We start from the raw sequence: 19750 nt of genomic DNA on the forward strand, positions 1-19750 counted from the left end.
TATTGTTGCCATGCATACATGTCTGCATACAGTACCAGTCATATGTTTCACTAGTTACTGGTGTGTTTTACAAAAAAACAACAAAAAGTCCAAGTGAATTTTAATTTACTGAACAGACACAATCATTTGACTACTTCTGCATAATAGAACTTCTTTCAATCCTTCACAAGACATAGTAATCAACATGATTACTTGTTTTTGTCATTTACTTAGTAAACGAACTGCATGGTGGCACAGTTGTTAGCAATGTTGCCTCGCAGCAAGAAGGTTGCAGGTACGAAACCCGGCTGCAGTCTTTCTACGTGGAGTTGCGTGTTCTCCCCATGCATGCGTCGGTTTCCTCCGGATACTCCGGTTTTCCCCACAGATCACAACATGTCCTATAGGTTAACAATTGTATGTTGCGTTGGATAAAAGCATCTATCAAATAAACGAATGAAACAAATACAGCTTCATTAAGCACAATGTGGTCATCTTCCTTGAGCTCTCTGTGAAATATCCAACTTTTGACTGTTTTCGTGGGAAAATCAATTAGTATCAACTTTTATCTTAACACTTCTGGATGGTTCCCCATCTCTGCCTTCCTATGAAAGTCATTGTAAAGAAAAAAATAAATAAATAAAGCCTCAGCTTATTTTACCGTAATAACTGGGATAGAGGGGTTGAAGGCCCTGCAGAGCTGCAGTACTGGGGTGTGGCTGTTGCTGAGGAAAAAGAGTGCGAGGGAAACGGTGTGTGTGTGTGTGTGTGTGTGGGGGGGGGGGGGGGGGGGGGGGAATAATGAGGGAAGAGTGGGAAGGCGGGGTGAACATGGGGGAGACATGAGGGGAAGGAGGACCGGTAGCTACAACTTTCATGGCAGGGATGCTGACTGCTTAATCACAAAGAACACAATTTCACAACCAGCAGGATACTTTGAAAGAGCATAATAACAAACACAAATATGTATATATAAACCTGCAAAACTGAACTGAAAACGTTGTAAATATACTTACTTTAAACAATTCACTCACAGCTTTTACAAGCTAAATTCAAATAAAAGCCCACAGAAATATTGTACCAACTCTGGTAATCACTTGCTGCCACCTACTGGTGGAAGTTACATAGTGCAGAAATGAATCTAATTTAGGTTTTCGTTTGAATGACATTCACACACTTTTATTATGACATATGTGACTAAAAAATAACAAAAAGGTCGTAGTTGCCCATGTTTTAGTGATATTGTGTATATGAATCTTTATGTTAGAAAGTTTCCATGTGTCCAAATCTACAAAATAAACACAAGATATTAAAAACCAATCAGTTTCTATCCAAACATATGACAATGTCATGATAAAATATTCACATAAATTTAGATTATCATCTATCATAGATGCTACACCAAACAAATGTTTGATCACAGAGAACCAGTTAGTGCTCTGAATTATGCATGTGGACGGGAATGCGGGATAAAGGTTCTGATGGGACATCTTTGACGCATCCAAACCCTCCAAATGTCTCAATTCGTGCTGACAATGTTACGAGCAATTAGCTCCTTCATTATCTCATTGGTGCCTCCATAGATTGGTTGAATACGTGAGTCAACAAATGCCCTGCAAGTACAAACATCTGTTAACCGACTTGAACCCAGCATTAAGCTGCCTTATTGAGCAACTTGTGTGTTACTCACCTGGCAATGGGGTATTCCCACATGTAGCCCCATCCTCCATGGAGCTGCAGGCACTGAGTGGCCACCTTGTTTTGGAGGTCAGATGCCCTGAAAAAGATAAGAGTTTAGTAGGTGGCTAACTCAAATTAAATGCTTTTAAACTTTCTTTCCTACCAGAACTTGGCCATGGAGGCAGTGGATGGATCCAGTCGTTTCTCAGAAAGAAGCTGAAGGCAGTTATCGACAAAGGTTCGGCCCACACAGATCTCGGTCTTCAGCTCTGCCAGCTTGTGCTGCACAGTCTTAAATACAAAACACACCATTGGCCCTTCGAATAAACAGGCGTTGTGTAACTCAGTCCTTTGATTAAAAGAAATGTAAAAGAATTATCAAGTAAAAATAAAGGATTCTCATACATTTGAAAGTCTCCCTGACTCTGATAACTTTTTACATATTTGGCTTGTTTTCAGACTAAATATCTATGCAACTTTGATCAAATAACAGCCCCAAGGCCTTTTTAAACTAGTGAGCAGGCACCAAACAAGATAATGAGAGTACCAGAGACCGTGTTAAAAAACAAAAACATATACTGATATTGGAGAATGAACACAAAGTTAAGAGAATCCCGGACGAGACCCCATCTATTTGATGGGACAACTTTTGCCTTTAACTCAAGCTTTGTTTTAGAAGTGTGCACCATCATTTCAATAATTTATGAGGGGTGCACATATTTTGTTCAACTATAGACTCAAGTGAGTACCATGAATAGATGCTTGATATGCACCACCACCCTTACTGGTTGAACAATCGGACAATAGTAAAGTGTGACAAAGTAAGGTTACCAGCAGATAGCACTGGGAGTAAGCTTTTGAGAAGTATGTAAGTTTTCAGGTGTTTGACAGGTTCAGAGGCTTTTTGGGAAACACAAGTCAACTGCAGAACATATGGGAATACCAACAAAACACCAAGCATTATAGCAAAAGAACTTTTAAGCACGCATTAATTTTGGGACCGAGGTGCACAACCTATGTGCACCCCTCTTTGTATTAATTAATCATCATTCACACAAGAGTTTTGATGCAAGTTTTGCATGCAGTGTTAATTTTGTTGACAAAATATTTTTGTCTTTTTTTTTCGTCACAAAAATATATTTACAGACGAAAATGAAACAAAATTTCTAAATAAAAGCTTGGAAAAAGACTAAGACAATAATTTAATTGATTGAAACTTTTAGTCAACGAATGAAAGACGAGACGAAAATCCACGATGACGCTCTACATGGCGCTGTGTTGTTGTGAGACGCGAACGTAGTAGAAGACAAGGGGCGTGGCGTGCCGTGAACGTGCGGGACGTGAGCGAAGACAGACCCCGAATAGTATAAAGGGGCAGGTATGCGCGGTATGCTGAACGTAGCTCACTGAATATATCGACGGCATAAGAAGGAGTAGAGGAAAATGTTAACTGCTGGGCGAAAAAGAAGAGAAGATGTGTGGAGTCATTTTTCTTTCGATAACATTGCTACCAAAACTACATGCCGAGAGTGTGGACTGTTGTTCTGAGGAAAGAACACAACGAATCTGAAGAGGCATCTACAAAATGGCAACTTCGCCATTTTCTCTGAGGTAAATCCACTTAAATGTTGTACACGTGACGACCCGAAAAGTAATATAAAGGCAAATGAAAATGTATCAACTCTGTCATGTTGGGATAAAAATTCGGAAGTACCATATTTTCATGACTATAACGTGTGTTATTAGGGAAATAGCGGGCGAGCAGTGTTGATGCATGATTGCGCATGCGCCGTGAGCGGTTCTGGTATTTTTTGGGTCGCAGCCGCTTGCTGTACGTGCGCTCTAAACCAGGACTAGACCAGTAAAGTGAAGCATGCTTTTGGCTGTTTATAATTTTCACAATGTCTGGTTTGCACTGATATGATCCGAGTCCCGAGCCCGCACAGATGTTTTACCAGTAAATTTTATAACCCGGTGCGCCTTTTGCATGTGTTAAAGACCAAAAAGACACCCGTATCACGTTGCGCCCTATGGTCGTGAAAAAACGGTACTGCCTTTAGGTTGGCTTTGTTAAAATCCTCTGCTAGTAGCCTATATGAACGCCCTCAGGGTAGACCCGCTGCTGTTTGTTAGAGGTGTTCTGCAGGAGAGAGAGAGCCGCGTTTACATTAGCATCAGTTGGGATAAACACTGCTGTGATGACTACTACTGTTAGCTCTCCCTTACTCAGCCTGGCGAAGTGAACAGCGCAGGGGCGCCATCTAGTGTTCATATCTGTGCAAATAAATATTTATATATATATATAAAATGTATGGAATCTCAAAAAGCAACAGGTAAATCATTGTTAGAAAGTCAATGTTTTAATTGTGTATCTTTATTTTTTTGCAGTTGCAGAAAACCATTGCTGATGGTGGCCAACCAGCTACCAAAAAGGCAAAAATGTCTAACCAGAACATTGAGGATGCATTTACAAGTACTACAAAGTACAAGAGTGATGCCAAAGGACAAAAAATTAAAGAAGAGGCTATCGCTACATGGATTGGATGTACAGGATTGCCGGTCACAACAGAAGAAGATGAGGATTTTATTCTGATGGAAAGTTTGGATAAGAAGTTTACTGTGCCAAAGAAAACCAAGATAAGTAATCTAATTGAAAAACACTACGAAAACAAAAAAGCTACATTTAAGAAAAGACCAGTGCCAGAAATGTATGTATTGGGACTGATCTGTGGACTAAAAAGGGACTGACAGCATCATTCCTTGGCATAAGTTGCTGCTTTTTCTGTGTTGAACAACAAAAACCACAACACTTACTGCTAGCTCTTGAACAACTTGACCATCCACACACTGCCCAGTCCATTAAGGCTTGTGTGGAAAAGTGCATGCAAGAATGGGGGATCCCAAATGAGAAAGAACTCACCGTAATAACAGACAATGGTAGCAATATGGTGGCAGCATTCAAACAGAAGATGAAGATTCCAGATCCGATGATCCAGATGCATCCATCCTAAGTGAAAGTGATTCCAAGGAGACAGAAAACCTGCAGTGTCAAGACCTAGGAATGGACAGGATGCCATGTGTCGTTCATACGCTGCAGCTTGTTGTCCACATGATAAACAAGGAGGAAAGCATCAACAGAGTCTTGAACAAAGTCCGATCAATCGTGAAACTTTTTCGCAAGTCATCAGTCGCAACACAGAAGATTTTGGACGAGTGCGGCCTAACTGTTGTGAATGACTGCCCCACACGCTGGTCAAGTACTTATGAAATGGTTGCACGTCTCCTCAAAGTTTAAGAATCTGTTTGTGAAGTAGCAAACGAGATGGGATGGGACTGCTTGCTCTCAAGTGAGTGGCAGAAGCTGAAGTCAACACAAGAACTTTTGCAGCCTTTTGCTGAGCACACACAAACTCTTCAGAGTGGCACAATGTCTATGTCATTAATACTCCCTGCTCTCTTTGATTTACACAGCCATCTGGCAGATGTGGAACAAAACACAAGTCGAGATGTTGCTGCTCCAGCATGTAAAATGGAAGGCAATGTGAACCAGCGTTTTGCCTGGGTACTTGATCCCTCAGATGACAAGTTTTCCCCACTTGTAGCAGCTGCTTGCTTTCTCAATCCTACTGTGTGTCAGACCCTCCTAAATGTGGCTGATGATAACATTCAGGAGCTGCTCAAGCAGGCAGAAGGGTATGTTGTTCGGTGCTCTCAGACACAGGAGAACCACTCTGATCTGGAGGAACTGAATGGACCTGAACCGGCACCACCCGCCGCCGCCTCCTCTTCATCATCTGCCTCCTCCTCCTCCAGACAACCAGTCTTTAGGTTTCTCTCCAAATTCGGAACAAAGCCTAAACCAAAGTCTTCCAAGTGTAGTGTTAGACAGCAGATAAGCCAGTATAAGGAAAAGCTCTCACAGTGCATCACTTGTGAAACAGGAATGGAGTTTTGGCTTGGAAAATGTGACACATTTTATCACAGCCTGAAACCATTAGCATTAGATATATTGGCAATGCCAGCTTCTCAATCTTTTGCAGAAAGAGTGTTCAGTATCACAGGTGACCTCACTAGAGGGAAACGCAACCGAGCAAAGGTCACACTAGCACAAAGTGCTTTTCTCAAAATGAATAGCAGCAAATAAATATTCACACTGTTTGGTTGAGCCTGTGTTGTAACAAGTGAATATCTACAGACTCAGGGTTAACATGTTTAAATTTGCTGTTCTTGTAAATTCTTGTTGTGCAATTGCTAAAAAGAGCACCTTTGTCATTTCCAGTGTGCTTTTTGTTTTTTATTAAACACGTAAGTGTTAAACATGTGAAGTGTTTTTTTATTCAAATATTCTATGTTCTTAGCTGTGTGCACAATATCTGATCAGTGGTGGTTAAGAGTTTGGACCCTGTGTATTAAATTACACTAGTTTTTCCGTGCTCTATACAAAAGTAGGAAATTACTTCATTAGAAAAAATATATGCATTTTGTTGACTAAAATTGCTTATTTTTATCGACTAAAATTACTTGTTATTTTCGTCGACTAAAATGGGACTAAAACTAAAATAAATCTAATAACTAAAATTGGACTAAGACTAAAATTAATTTTAGCCAAAAGACAGACTAAAATAAAATTAAAATTTCCTGTCAAAATTAACACTGTTTGCATGTTGGGAAATTATAGAATTTTAGCCATATTGGTCAAATCCTGAATTACTCTTATCTACGGTACTACCATAGGCAATTTAAGTAAGATATTTATAAAACTGACTTAAAGTGGGTCTTGTGTTTGCTCACTTCAATTAGTTGTAATGGCATAGCAATTTTAAATTTGGTAGACAAAAGTTGTACACATACATCCAAAGATTTCAAAGACACTTTGAGAGTTTCATTAAAACCTATCCAGGAGTTCATGAGATATTTTGCTTACTGCTGAACAAACAATCACACAAACAAATAAAAACTTTACCACTGTCTTCCACCTTTCTGAATCAGAAGATAAAGCATTGTATGCAGCAAAGTTTAGGGAACAAGCTATGATTAGCATACCAAGAAAAGTGTTGATGAAAAGGCAACACAGCCCCCAAGCTAAAACATAAATTCTAAGGGAATCCTGGACAAGCCCCCAAAACTATACCCAGCCTTTTTATGATTGAAATGTGCATTGATAATTGTATCATTTAAAATCATTACTTGGTCATACAAACCTGTAGATGAGCAATGGTCTTGCCAAAAGCCTTCCGCTGCATAACATAATTTCTGGTTTCCTCAAACATGAACTCACAGCTTGCTATGGCCATGTCGGCAATCACTAGACGTTCCTATTGGCAAAAACAAATGTTAGATACATTAGTGCTAGAGTGAAAGACTTGTGTGGACATATCCATTCATCACCCGTGGTAGTTCATTCATCAGGTAGTAGAAACCTTTGTTGAGCTGGCCCAAGAGGGCACTGGAAGGAAGTCGCACATCCTCAAAGAAGAGCTCAGCTGTGTCCTTTAAAAGAAGCCAAACAACAATAAGGTGCTTCTGATGCTAAATAAATTAGAACTACTACTGAGCTCCATTACCTGTGCTTTGAGACCAATTTTTTCTAACTTGCGTCCTTTCTGGAAACCTTTCGTGCCATCCTCTACCAGGAACAAGCTGATCCCGTGAGCTGCTGTCTTTGCATCACGATTGGTCACGGCTACAACCACCACCAGGTCTGCCATCCAACCATTTGAGATAAGCACCTGAGGCAGGAAATTAAAATAATTCCTACTGCTGTTGAGAACCAACAAACACTGTTGTCTGTGTGATGATGTACCTTGTTACCATTCAGAATCCAGTCACTGCCATCCTTCTTGGCGTATGTTCTTACACCCTGCAGATCGCTAAGTTAGTGAACAGAAGAGTTATCAATGCTGTGGAACATTAACTCTATTTGAGTCTGTTTCTATGATGCAAAACAACCTCTGACCTGCCAGCTCCTGGTTCTGTCATTGCAATTGCACAAATGCATTTCCCAGCAGTCATGTTCGGAACAAAACACTCAATCTGCTCCTTGCTGCCGTATTTGACGATGTAAGGCATGATGATGTCAGAGTGCAAAGAAAAACCCGGACCAGAACAGTTGCTATACATTCTGGAATCAAAGTGGATGACTATTTATCAGAACTTAGGCCAGACTTTACTTCACATATAACAGGTTTAAGACAACTCACTGCTCCTCCCAGGTGATAGCTGAAGAAAACACATCTCCACCTATACCACCATGCTCCTCTGGTATCGATACTCCCAGCAGGCCTTGCTCTCCAGCTTTCTCCCACACCTCTCTACTCACTTGACCTGCCTTCTCCCACCTGAGCAAAAGTAACAAAAATTAAAAATTTACTTGAACAACAACCACCCAAAACAGAGACTGTGCTTCCAGCTTTCACTTACTCATGGTGGTAAGGGACAACCTCCTCTTGGAAGAAGCGCCGGACACTTTGCCTGAAGATATCGTGGTCCTCGTTGAAGATCCGGCGGGTACCAATGTCCATCAAGGTCTTGGCAGTAGAGGTCTCTGGCCGGATCGAAGTGGGCTGCCCATGTTGCTCAGCCTTGCTGTGCTGATTTCTGGCAGGAAAAATGAGAACAATCACTGTTTGTTAAATAAAAAAAGACAAGCACTTGCTCAAGAAGCCTTTTTGTATTATTTAACTGATTAATTAAAAAATACTGAACTTTTCCACAATAGTCTAATCTTCCAACAAATATTATTTGTGTGCTTTATTAGCTTTGAGACACAATTATCAAGAAATTAATAGTTTAAATCTGTGACTGGTGGAATGTACCAGTTTCAGCCACTGTAATGCATTTTTGTGTGTTTTTGTTTTTTATAACAAGACATAGAAAATCTAAAAAGATGACCTAAAAACTAGCTGGAACACTGCCATTTAAATCAGTCAACAAATGGGTCAAAGGTTAAACTCTCACACTTAGTCATTAACTTTAGCGAAAATAAAAATACCAGCCTTTCAAGATTAAATGCAAAATACTGCTGACATATTATATATAAAACACCATGTTAATTGAAGAAAGTGCAAGTAGCCTGCACCACAGCTACGCTCACAGACAAACGTTTAAATCGTAGTTATGACTTTAGGTGACGTGTTTAACCTGAAAACTGCCGCAGACAGCACCTGTCCTCGTCCTGAGACATTTTTAAGTCCAAAAACAGAGAGTTTGACGATCTTTTTACAGAACATCTTCCTACTACACCACCACGTCCGTCAAAAGCACTGAGACCGAGAAAGGATCCTGTGATGAAACCTTCACGCGAAGATGTATCACGCGTTGTTTTATCAGAATTCGGAACAGCACATATTTAAAATGTTCCTTTATTCTGTACATTTGTTTTCATCCCTATGTTTAATTTATGTTAAACGTGATGAAGTTAAATCATAATTATATGAATGTCACTCTTTTGTTCACATTACATAAACATTTTATTTACCATCGTATTTTACACCCGCCAGAATCCAAGCAGAGTGATACATCTTCCAGTAGATTTCTTCTTTTACTTAAAGCAACAGGAGAGTCTTTTGCTGCCATTGTTTTTCTATTCGGTTTTAAAAATGAGTCTCCAATCCTGGCCTTGAAGGGCCGGCGATTTCCAGCATGTTTTAGTTGTTTCCCTGCTTAAACACACATGATTAACTTCTGCAGAGCTTGCTGACCTGCTGAACGGGTAATTCAACCACAGAATCAAGTGAGCTGGAGCAAAGAAACAAAAAACATGCTGGATACCGGAGCCCCACCAGGACTGGGTATCCCTGGTTTAAAAAACACCTTTATACCTTTAAATACCTTCATATGGGAGTAACTTACTCAATCCATTTCATTACCAGCCAACCCTTACCGAAAAGTAGTATATGCAAGTGTACTTCAAGTATACTAATTATAAACTAAAAAGAAGAGAGTATACTTTCAGTTTACTCTAAGTGTACTTACTTGGAGATATACCAAGTTTGTTACTTATACTTATACTAAAAAGTATACTAAAAGGCTCACACTAAGAGGTATACTAAAAGTTTAAGTATATTATCTTACTTGTGTTTAAACTTTTGACTGATATACTTAAGGGGGCGATGGTAGCAGAGGAGTTAAGTGGCCGCCTTGCAACCAGAAAGTCGTAGGTTCGTGTCCCGCTCAGTCTGTCGCAGTGTCACTTAAGACACTTAACCCGCATTGCCTGCTGGTGGTGGTTGGAGGGACTGGTGGCGCCAGTGCTCGGCAGCCTCACCTCCGTCAGTGTCCCCCAGGGCAGCTGTAGCTACGAAGTGGCTCATCACCACCAGTGTGTAAAAGGGTGGATGACTGATTGTGTTGTGAAGCGCCTTGGGGGTTGTAGAACCCTAAGAAGGCGCTATACAAATACAGGCCATTTACCATTTATTAATTGTACATTTTATTTCACTCATACTAGTTAGTGCAAGATGTATATATCATTTGCAAATCCCATCTTGCAAGTTTTTACCTTGGAGGCTATCTTTAGGCTTTGGAACATAGCTCAAGAGTGAATGTTAGTGACCTGATCAGGTCACCTAGCAATAGAAGCTCTTAAGTTAAAAGTCACAAGGCTCTTCATAACAAAAAAAAAAAAACAAAAAAAAGATTAAGAAAAAAATTATTTCCAGAGTCTGGGGGCCACGGCAGCAAATGATCTGTCACCTTTGGTCTTTAGCCTGGTGCACTGCATGACCATTAACCAACACAGAGACAAAATATTTTCCCAAGGTTTATTTGAAACCAGATCTGACAGACGATTCATATTGGCCATTAGCATAACACATGCATTTTTTATATGAAGAATATAATGTACAAAAATTAAACAAACTGCTAAATTGCAAAACAGGTCTACAGCAACACTTGAATTATGTGAGTAAGGTTACTCGTGTCAGCTTTCTTAGTCCCGTTCATATGGATGTGGCAAAGGTGTAACGTATAATTTATCAGCTGTTTCAACAACAACACATTTTGCCGTTATCATATCAGTCCAGATAGCATTTGTGTTTCCAGTTCTCCTAACATCGTATATGAAATGACACTGTACATTTATCTGTGAATCTTTACAAAAAAGCCTACTTTTATTCAGTTCCTCAACCAAAACATGGCAATGTTTAGTGCATGCATTGCACAACATCCAGGGTTCTCATGTGCACACTTGTTTTTGAAGACAATCAAGTTATTAATTAAACACAGTTGACCAACTTTCAAGTACACAGCACTGTTAAACCTTTTTCTTTAATATGTCGTATGTCTGACTGTGATACAGAACTCCATCAAGCAAAAAACGTCCATAATACCAGAAGAAGTTGCTTAGACTGCCACATATTTAACAATGGCAGTTCGATGTGAAGCTGGGATATTTTCTTTGAGTGGGGGATGGCCAAACACATTAATACCTTCATGTAGTGTGACACATTTATCTGTTCTATGCTTATTGACAAAGTTTTTCAACAAATAATTGAACCTTTGTATTTCCAGAGCTGATCATGTGTTTTGCCTTTTCAGGCAATTCTCTCCACATCAGAAATTTTCTAGAGATTTGAGAAGGGACATACTGTGTTCCATGGAAATACTTAAGTAAAGTGCCCATATTGGACTCAGATGGAAATGTTGATGTAGCCCAAAAAGGCCCCCAATGTTTGACACTTTGTGTGACATGTGTGAGCAAGTGTATGTTGAAAGTCATGCAGTCCTTTCCATAAAGTCTTTGAAACTCAATAACAAATTTTTTAAGGGCCAGTTCTGCCATCAAAATGCTCCTAGTCTTGATCTTATCCTGCAGTAATGTGTACATGCAGAATACCAAAAGGAACAGATGATTCCAAAATCTAACAGGCAGTATACCTTTCAATATAGGCAAAGCACAGAAGAGGAGGAAGGCTCGCCACTCTGAAGCGTTCCAGAATTTTCTTTCACTTAGGCCTAGTCCACACGTAGCCGGTTTTTTTAAAAAACGAACATCCGCCTCTCCAAAAACTTGCATCCACACCAACTCGTTTAAAAAAAAAACTGTCCACACGTACCCAGATAAATACGTTGTTAAAGACATGCCAGACCTGTAGGTGGCAATACTTCACCCGTTCTTAACCTCGTCCTTCGTCTGCGGTCTTCCGCAAGGAGCAGTAATTCCGCTTGCAAAAACAAACAAGCAAAAAGCGCTTGGACAATTGATAATGCGAGCGCAGCTCTGAGAGCTTTCATGATGTCGGCTAGTGTAAACACAGGTCACACACGTGATGTCAGCATTTTTTGTCGCGGAAAGTGACGTTGCGGACCTTAAAACTCGGGTTTTGTCTTTCCACACGCAGACACCCAAAACGGAGAAAACGCAGATCTTCACTTTGGCCGGAGTTTTTAAAAAGATCAGTTTTCGTGTGAAAAAACTCAGTTTTTGTGTGGATGACAGGCCAAAACGTAGAAAAGTATCTACGTTTTGGCAGATCCCCGGCTACGTGTGGACAGGGCCTAAGTGACCTTGGTGTCCTAGTTTTCTCAACAGGAGGCTTTATTTTTTCGAGTTGCAAATCAATCTCTTTTATCTGTTTACCAATGTACCAGGGGGCATCACTGTTTGCTGTATCAAACCAGAGTGTAGACAGCTGACGAGTAACTCCAAGACACACATTGTGCTGATGTTCTGGAATGAACCATGGATCATTTGGAAGTGACCAAGCTTCATTAAAAGAGATGGGCTTTTAACTCCAAACACTGGCTCATTAACAGATCCTGACATTGCATGGCTGAAATTATCGGTCTCATTTCGCAGGGGAGGTTCAGGTCTATCATATGGATAGGTTTTCCCACCTTTGTGTAAACAAAAATCTCAGCCATAAAAGCCATTGAACTGCTTGGTGTTGCGAAGCAAAGGTCAAGCTACAGAATCAGAGCTACAAATCAGCACAAACACTTTAGAAACATGATGGTTACCCTGTCTGTCTTGCCAATCGACACCTTCAGTCTCCAATAATGATGCTTCTTTGACAAATGGTGATAGCAATGTAAACATAGATGGCTTGCCAGGGCCAAACCATAAAGCAGACATTAAAATGTGATTTTTCCTTACATCTGGATGCAGTTCAGTGAGCTGAAACTGAAATGGCCAAATGCTGTAAATTTGAACTTTTGAAGGCCGGTGCTCCATCACAATTCCAAATCAATGTCACGTCATCTTCACCAAGAACACCACTGTAACATAACTTTTAATACTCTTCACCAGACTGTATGTCAGAGAGAATCCCAGATGTTTTAGCATGGCGATTAAGACTGGCACTGTGCTCTTGTAGAAGCTGCTTAATCTGTGCACGCAGGGGCAACACAAGAAAATACCTGCCTTTCTTCAGGTTTGCATCTGTGTCACAGAGTGGTCATGTTGCACTAATGTTTTATTTTATATTGCATCTTTTATTTGTTTTTATTCTGATGCGCACGTTTTTATTGGTTGTGTGTTTTGCTTATTCTGATGTGCATGTTTTTGTTGATGGTGTGTTTTTAGTTGTTGGTGCAACATTGTGTGTTCATTCTGTAATCACCCCGATCATCTACACCTGTGGCAGTGTTTCCTGGACTGCCAATTAATGAACAGACGCAGGCAGGACAGATTTTTTAAAGGAAGGAACGTGTGGACCAGAAAAAAGACAGAGAGAGAGAGCCAGGATGGCAGACAGGGCCAGCTAGAGGCAGAGACGCACCCCGGACGGCGTCTTGAGGACGCCTGAACCCCCCCGCCGGAACAACTGGTGTCAAGCCAGCCTCCAGTTGGAGGCTTGCAGTCAAGCCAGCCTCCAGTTTGTTTTCTGTTCCCCGTCTATTCAAGTTATTACGGGAATAGATGTGGAAACCGGATTTCAAAATACAATTCAACTTCGAGTGAATTATCAGATATTTTAAGAACATAATAACAAATAATTTAGGGTTGTTCACTGTTAGCGCCCTGTCAATATCAAGGCAAACTTATTTTGGATTTCAAAGTAAAAGCCCTGTGAATTTTCATTTTTGAACTACTCGTTCAATGACTTCAGAATGCTCTTGAAAGCAAAAGTCATATTTACAAAGAGTAGTTGCATTTTGTATCAACACTATCAAACCACAGCAATTTGAAATCGCCCATATTTGACCGACTCTTTTAACGATTTCAAAATGCTCTAAAATGGAAAATTGCTGTTTCCACAGGGTACTTCCACTTTACATCAACAGTACACAACCCCACAGTGATACCATGTGAATATCAAAACATTCTGATGTTGCGTTTCAAAATAAAGGCCTTGTAAAATTGCCCATAATTGACCTACCTTTAACGATTTCAAAATGCTCTAAAATGGAAAGTTGCTGTTTCCACAGGGTAACTCCACTTTATATCAACAGTACACAACCCCACAGTGATACCATATTAATATCAAAACATTATGATGTTGCGTTTCAAAATAAAGGCCCAAGGTACTGCTCACACTGTACGTTTCCGAGCTTCTCACCCTAAGGGAGAGCCCAGCCACTCTTCGGAGAAAACTCATTTCGGCCTCTTGTATCCGCGATCTCGTTCTTTTGGTCACAATCCAAAGCTCGTGACCATAGGTGAGGGTAGGAACGTAGATCGACCGGTAAATCGAGAGCTTCGCCTTCTGACTCAGCTCTCTCTTCACCACGACAGACCGGTACAACTCCTGCATCACTAATGGTTAAAAGTGGAATTACAACTCTTGTAAACAACCCGGCTGCAGCTAGATAATGAGTGCTGGATAACATGAGCCAAATAATACTAAAATAAACCACAAAGTAAAATGTTCCACACTATTGCAAAAAAATCTTACTACTTCCAAGTCCAGTAGCAACAAAGCCAGGTCACCATCAGTCCATGATTTTGTAGCCTCCTTTAGCGCCCTCAAACTAGCGCAGGCCACGTTGATGTTCACTCTAGTTTCGCCATAGTGCTCCCCCATAGAACACTGCTCCACAAAACTAGTGGAGTGTGGGGTTTTTGGTCGGCAAAGGCCTGCAGAGTGGTGTCAAATATTAAACTAGTCAAGTTTGTAACTCAACAGTCACTGAGATGAAAGTTAAAGCTCTAGCTTAAAATTTAAAAAAGCTTTCTAGTGTTACTTCAATAAAGTTTAGTGTTCCTCATATATGAAGGATGAGTTTTAAAAATTGTAACAAAACATTCTTTATTTTTCACCCTTAACTACAACTGTAACTAAAAATGTGCCATTTTCATTAAACTTGAATCCAAATGTCTAAATAGAATTTATAAAGGAATGAAATTTCTGAAAACTTCAGTTTATCAACTCAAAATTTTGAAGTTCTGGTAACTTACTCGGGTTTACACCATCTTTAGGTGCTCCACCAGGGGGCAGTAGACACATAAAGAACTGTATATGGTAGTTTTCTGATGAAGGTACTAATCCTGACACCACCTGGACATTAAAGTGATAAAGAATTAGTTTTGGAGAACCAAATAATTATTTAGTTTAATGAATTTATTTAAAGACATTTCCGTTAAATGAGACACTTTAAAAGGACAGAGGAATGAACAGAGGTGACAAAGGTCTTCATTCGGGTACTAAAGTCATGTGACCACAACAGCAAACAACAACCTTTTCTTTTTTTTTTTTCAACTGGGTGATTTTCTGTCAAAGGCCAACACATACAGCAACTGTCTAGTTGTTCTTTAAAGTTCTGCTTTGAGACATAAAACAAACCAAACCATCTCAGAAATACCCTACACTGATATTTAACAGTCTTTTAAAGGATGATCCAAATCTTCAAACATGCAGGAGAGGAAAGGAAGGTGGTCACTCAAAAAACAAAAACAAAACAGTTTCTGAGGTTCATCGAGTCATCTAGCTTCCTGTTAGAAGATCATTTCCACGTTGCGCGTCTCCTCACGAATCAGCAGACTTTGTGCAGAATTCAGGCTCACAAAGCGCGAGACTTGCGGACGCCTTTGTCCTTGGTCGGAGAATCATCCAGAGATCGACTTTGGTTCAGTACTTTTTGTAATTAGATTTGAAGCATTTATCAACAAGTTTGATCTTTTAAACGACCATCAGTATGGGTTTAGGAAGAATTGTTCAACCTCATTAGCAGTTATGGAATTGGTAGAGCAGATTGCAACAGCAGTGGATCAAAAACTTAATGTAGTGGCTGTCTTAATTGACTTGAGTAAGGCATTTGATACAATTGATCACACATTCCTGCTCAAGAAATGTGAATACTATGGTGTACGTGGTAAAACCAATCAATGGCTTGAAAGTTATTTAAGCAGTAGATTTCAATATGTAAATGTTAATGATATAGATTCACAGCTTGAAAGATTAATATGTGGTGTACCGCAAGGCTCGGTGCTAGGACCGAAATTATTCAACCTATACCTGAACGGCATCTTTTCTGTATCGTCTCAGTTAAAATGTATTATGTTTGCAGATGATACTAATTTCATTTGTATGGGAAAAGATATGAGTAAATTATTACAAGAGGTTGAAAACGAATTGGGTTCAATTAAAAAATGGTTTGATTACAACAAGCTATCACTAAATGAAAATAAAACCAAATTTATGATATTTTCAGGGAACAGGGACAATGACGGTGCTAAGCTGTATTTAAATGGAGTCCCAATTGAACAAGTACATGAAACTAAATTCCTAGGTGTGATTATTGATAGTAAACTCAGTTGGAAACCGCACATCGAATATATCAAACGGCAAGTGTCTAAATCTATTGCTATACTTTATAAAACTAGTGATGTACTAAATAAAAAAGCCTTGTTTTTGATTTATTGCTCTTTAGTTATGCCTTATTTGTCTTACTGTGCAGAGGTTTGGGGAAATGCAGGTAAAACGTGTGTTGAGACTGTATTTATATTACAAAAAAAGGCGATTAGAATAGTTAATAAATTGGGATACCTGGAACCAACCCATAATCTATTTAGTCAAACTAAAACGCTAAAATTAGGAGATTAAAGTAAAAATCTTAGAGATTCTTCATAAAGTAGTCAATAATAATATCCCAAATTGCATAAAAGTTTATTTCAAACCAAGAGATGATCATTATAATCTCAGAGGTGTATTTATGTTTGAATGTGTAAAAGCCAGAACTAATGTGAAATCAAGATGTGTTTCCGTTGTTGGTGTGAAATTGTGGAATGAGTTAGATGATGATTTGATGAAATGTACTTCTTTACTAAAGTTTAAAGCAGGTGTAAAGTGTCACATATTTACAGGGTACGAAAAGTATGTATAGATATTAATGAATTTTCATTGTGGATATTTATATTGGGGAAAATAAAAGAAATTTATATTGGTTATGTATCTTAGGTGGAAAATAGGGTAGGCTAAAATAAGCATTGCTTCTGCCTATTCCTTTTTTGGTTTAAATTCAAGTTGTTAATATTGTTGTTTTGTTTGAAAAGAAAAATTTTATGTTAATGATAAAGACCGAAAGAAAGAAAGTTCTGAGGAGCTGAGGAGGTGCTTGGAAGAGTCCCGCCCAGCTCCAGAAACATGTTCTCAGCCTGAGCACAAGAACACTTAGTTATTCACACATTCACCTCATTGTATGGAAAAAAGGGGTTTCCTATTCAGGTGTTTAACTCTCACTAATACCGTATGTCAGTATTCAAGATGGCTGCCACAGCTAAACGGCTCTGACTTGGTCAGTTTTACAGATATTGAGCTGTAATATAAGCGTGCTATTAGCTGACATTAGGACATTGTGCAGGATTGAGTCACATCAAGTGAGACTGAAAAGGAATTTAATTTGACCAAAACAAATACAAATCCACAATTTCCCATCATAAATGTTAGAGTAAATTGAATTAATTTATGTTTTGGAAAACCTAAGTGTCCAAATATTGTTTAACAAGATAGTATCTCCACGTGATTGTATATTTACACTCAAGAGTGAAAAAATTCAGCAAACAAAAGCTGGCTAATTTTATTTCCTATATTTTACTGAAAAATACAGAAAAAACACTGAAAAATAAAAAAAATCTGAGAAATATGGTGATTTTTGAATATTAAACATGAATACCTTACATTATTAGGACTTTCTTATTTATATTTTATAATATTAATTTACAATAATTGCTCCAAATGAATGAAAGTGATAAGGTAGAGCTAACTGTGCTACAGTTGGAAATAATGCGGGGAAAAAAGGGAAAACCCTGGACGTATTTTTAAAACTCTTGAAAACCCTAAAGGTGTGGAACACTTGTTTAATCAATAAATTTGCAGTGATCGATAATAGGAATGAATGCCTTGCAAGTTGTACAAGTGGGAAAAAAAGCATCAGTGCACCATTTCCAGGAACTCAACGTTACCCACATCCCAGCTGCTTCAGACGGCTTATTTCCTGATATTTGGACATCTCGCCTGGGATTGGATTACAACAAAGCTACTCTACCACTGACTACGTTGATGTTTCATCTTCACAAATAACACAAACCTGAAGGAGTTTCTGCCGTGTGGTGGGGTTGTTAACGCAAACAGTTAGCTTCTACTAGCCGTGATGTTCTCTGCTGTTTCCTGGACGCTAAACCAACAACAGCGTTCCCCGTCGTGAGTCAAGATGGGTGAGTCCATGAATGTTAAGTGACAGTGTGACGTAGATCTGTCAGGATTGTCTAATCCTAGAGTTTCACCGTCTGTTTTCTATCAGAAGCTAATGCAGGAGATAGGTGTAGGAGACTATTTTCATGTTCAGTCTGCATGAAAAACTCAGAGTGATGATTATAATCAGAAATAATAACTAAAAATGGGTTTTCAGTGTTCCACACCTTTAAAAAGCTCTTTAATTGCATGTAAATATTTAAATGCAGCCTTCTGGAAACAAGTGTTCCACTCTCTAGGTATAAACAGATTAACCAATCCAATCACCCACACACTCACCCTGTATCTGGAATGATGTCCCGTTGCTATGGCAGCCCTGGCGTGCTGGCTGATGGGTCGTTTGTACCCGACTGCAGACACTGGCCTTTTCTTCATCTGTGAGGATTCACTGCTTAGAAAGCAGGAGGACAAAGAAAAGTCAACGATCCAGAAGCGTGCAAATGCACCAAAGCCGGAGCAGCCGTGGTTACGACTGACGCATCGATGAACGATCAAAAGAAAAGATGTCATCTTTTGACTCAAATGGAAAAAAAATCCAATACACTTCTGACCTTTCAGCAGGAACAAGAGACTTCAACTTCCATTGATCCTCCTCTGGGTCAAACATCAGCCTGTTCATGATTTTGTTCTTCTCCTCTGGAGGAACGAAGTTCTCTATGATCAAATGTCTGCAGGTGCATGACAGAATGAATCGTTTAAACATTGTAAAGGCAGAATGGTTCATACAAAGATATCTGTAATGTTTACCAGCTGCAGGCATGTGTTCATTCTTCCAGATTTAGGAATGAAACAGAGGCCTTTTCTTTATAAATCATTTAAATTAGATAGCTAAAGCTTTGGTTTTTATTGGAAAAAATTCTGCTAAATTGTGCAGAATTTGGGTGTGTTTATGCAGAACATGCAGAATGACTTCATGCTGATGCTCCTATTTTATATTTTGTGTGTTTTTGTCATCAGCTTCTCCTCTGAATCAGACTCATACATGATGCTCTTCAGGAGGTTTCTGGACTCGCTTGAGCTTTAGCTTTCTGGTAAGCTCGTTCTGAGTTTGCTCCAGCTCCTGCCGGCGCCTCACGTGCTCGTCATTCATGTATTTGATCTCCTCCTTGATGCACTGGAGCTCGGTGTACAGCTACGAGGAGAAAATTCATAAACAGAGATGATGATGAGAGAGAGAGAGAGAGAGAGAGAGAGAGAGAGAGTGAGAGAGAGAGAGAGAGAGAGAGAGAGAGAGAGAGAGAGAGAGAGGGGACAGTGGGCTGAAAGCTGTGCAGTCTGAGTGATGAACTGGTGCCCAGCTTGCTGCAAACTGGTTGCCGTTAGCAACAGCACTGGAAACACTGGTGTGTGGAGAGCGGGCCAGCCAATTTACTTCAGTTAACTAACTCAGTATTGGCATTGTATCTTTGTATGGGGTTCAAAAGGTTAATTCTAGGCTTTATTTGAAGGAGTATCTATTT

The 19750-nt window shown here is 39.5% G+C and overlaps 1 protein-coding gene across 3 annotated transcripts; it reads right to left on the bottom strand.

Annotated features, from left to right (window-relative positions):
• Nucleotides 1–88: 88 nt before the first annotated feature.
• On the bottom strand, nucleotides 89–19418 carry acadl (acyl-CoA dehydrogenase long chain). 3 transcript variants are annotated; one of them, XM_070547215.1, is made up of 13 exons: nucleotides 19273–19418; nucleotides 18842–18958; nucleotides 18570–18678; nucleotides 8080–8256; nucleotides 7860–7997; nucleotides 7616–7780; nucleotides 7463–7529; nucleotides 7224–7388; nucleotides 7048–7149; nucleotides 6861–6974; nucleotides 1823–1950; nucleotides 1670–1756; nucleotides 89–1592 (listed from the first exon to the last, which is right to left on the bottom strand). In XM_070547215.1, exons 4-13 carry the CDS (start codon nucleotides 8178–8180, stop codon nucleotides 1499–1501), a joined length of 1161 nt encoding a protein of 386 aa, XP_070403316.1. In that variant the 5' UTR covers nucleotides 8181–8256; nucleotides 18570–18678; nucleotides 18842–18958; nucleotides 19273–19418; the 3' UTR covers nucleotides 89–1498. The 3 variants fall into 3 exon arrangements, with proteins under 3 accessions (XP_070403316.1, XP_070403318.1, XP_015802188.3); XM_070547217.1 differs by having other exon boundaries at nucleotides 18570–18681; XM_015946702.3 differs by lacking the exons at nucleotides 18570–18678; nucleotides 18842–18958; nucleotides 19273–19418 and adding an exon at nucleotides 8800–8962.
• Nucleotides 19419–19750: the final 332 nt, after the last annotated feature.

Source organism: Nothobranchius furzeri, chromosome 2 (assembly GCF_043380555.1).
Source record: "Nothobranchius furzeri strain GRZ-AD chromosome 2, NfurGRZ-RIMD1, whole genome shotgun sequence".
Taxonomy (NCBI): Eukaryota; Metazoa; Chordata; class Actinopteri; order Cyprinodontiformes; family Nothobranchiidae; genus Nothobranchius; species Nothobranchius furzeri.

What these genes read in the sequence shown, in the direction of transcription:
- acadl (XM_015946702.3), bottom strand. Translation starts at nt 8,888, where the DNA reads ATGTTCTGTAAAAAGATCGTCAAACTCTCTGTTTTTGGACTTAAAAAT. An exon ending in CTGTCTGCGGCAGTTTTCAG is followed by an intron (nt 8,257 to 8,799) that starts GTTAAACACGTC and finishes TTTTCCTGCCAG; the next exon opens with AAATCAGCACAGCAAGGCTG. An exon ending in AAATTGGTCTCAAAGCACAG is followed by an intron (nt 7,150 to 7,223) that starts GTAATGGAGCTC and finishes CTTCTTTTAAAG; the next exon opens with GACACAGCTGAGCTCTTCTT.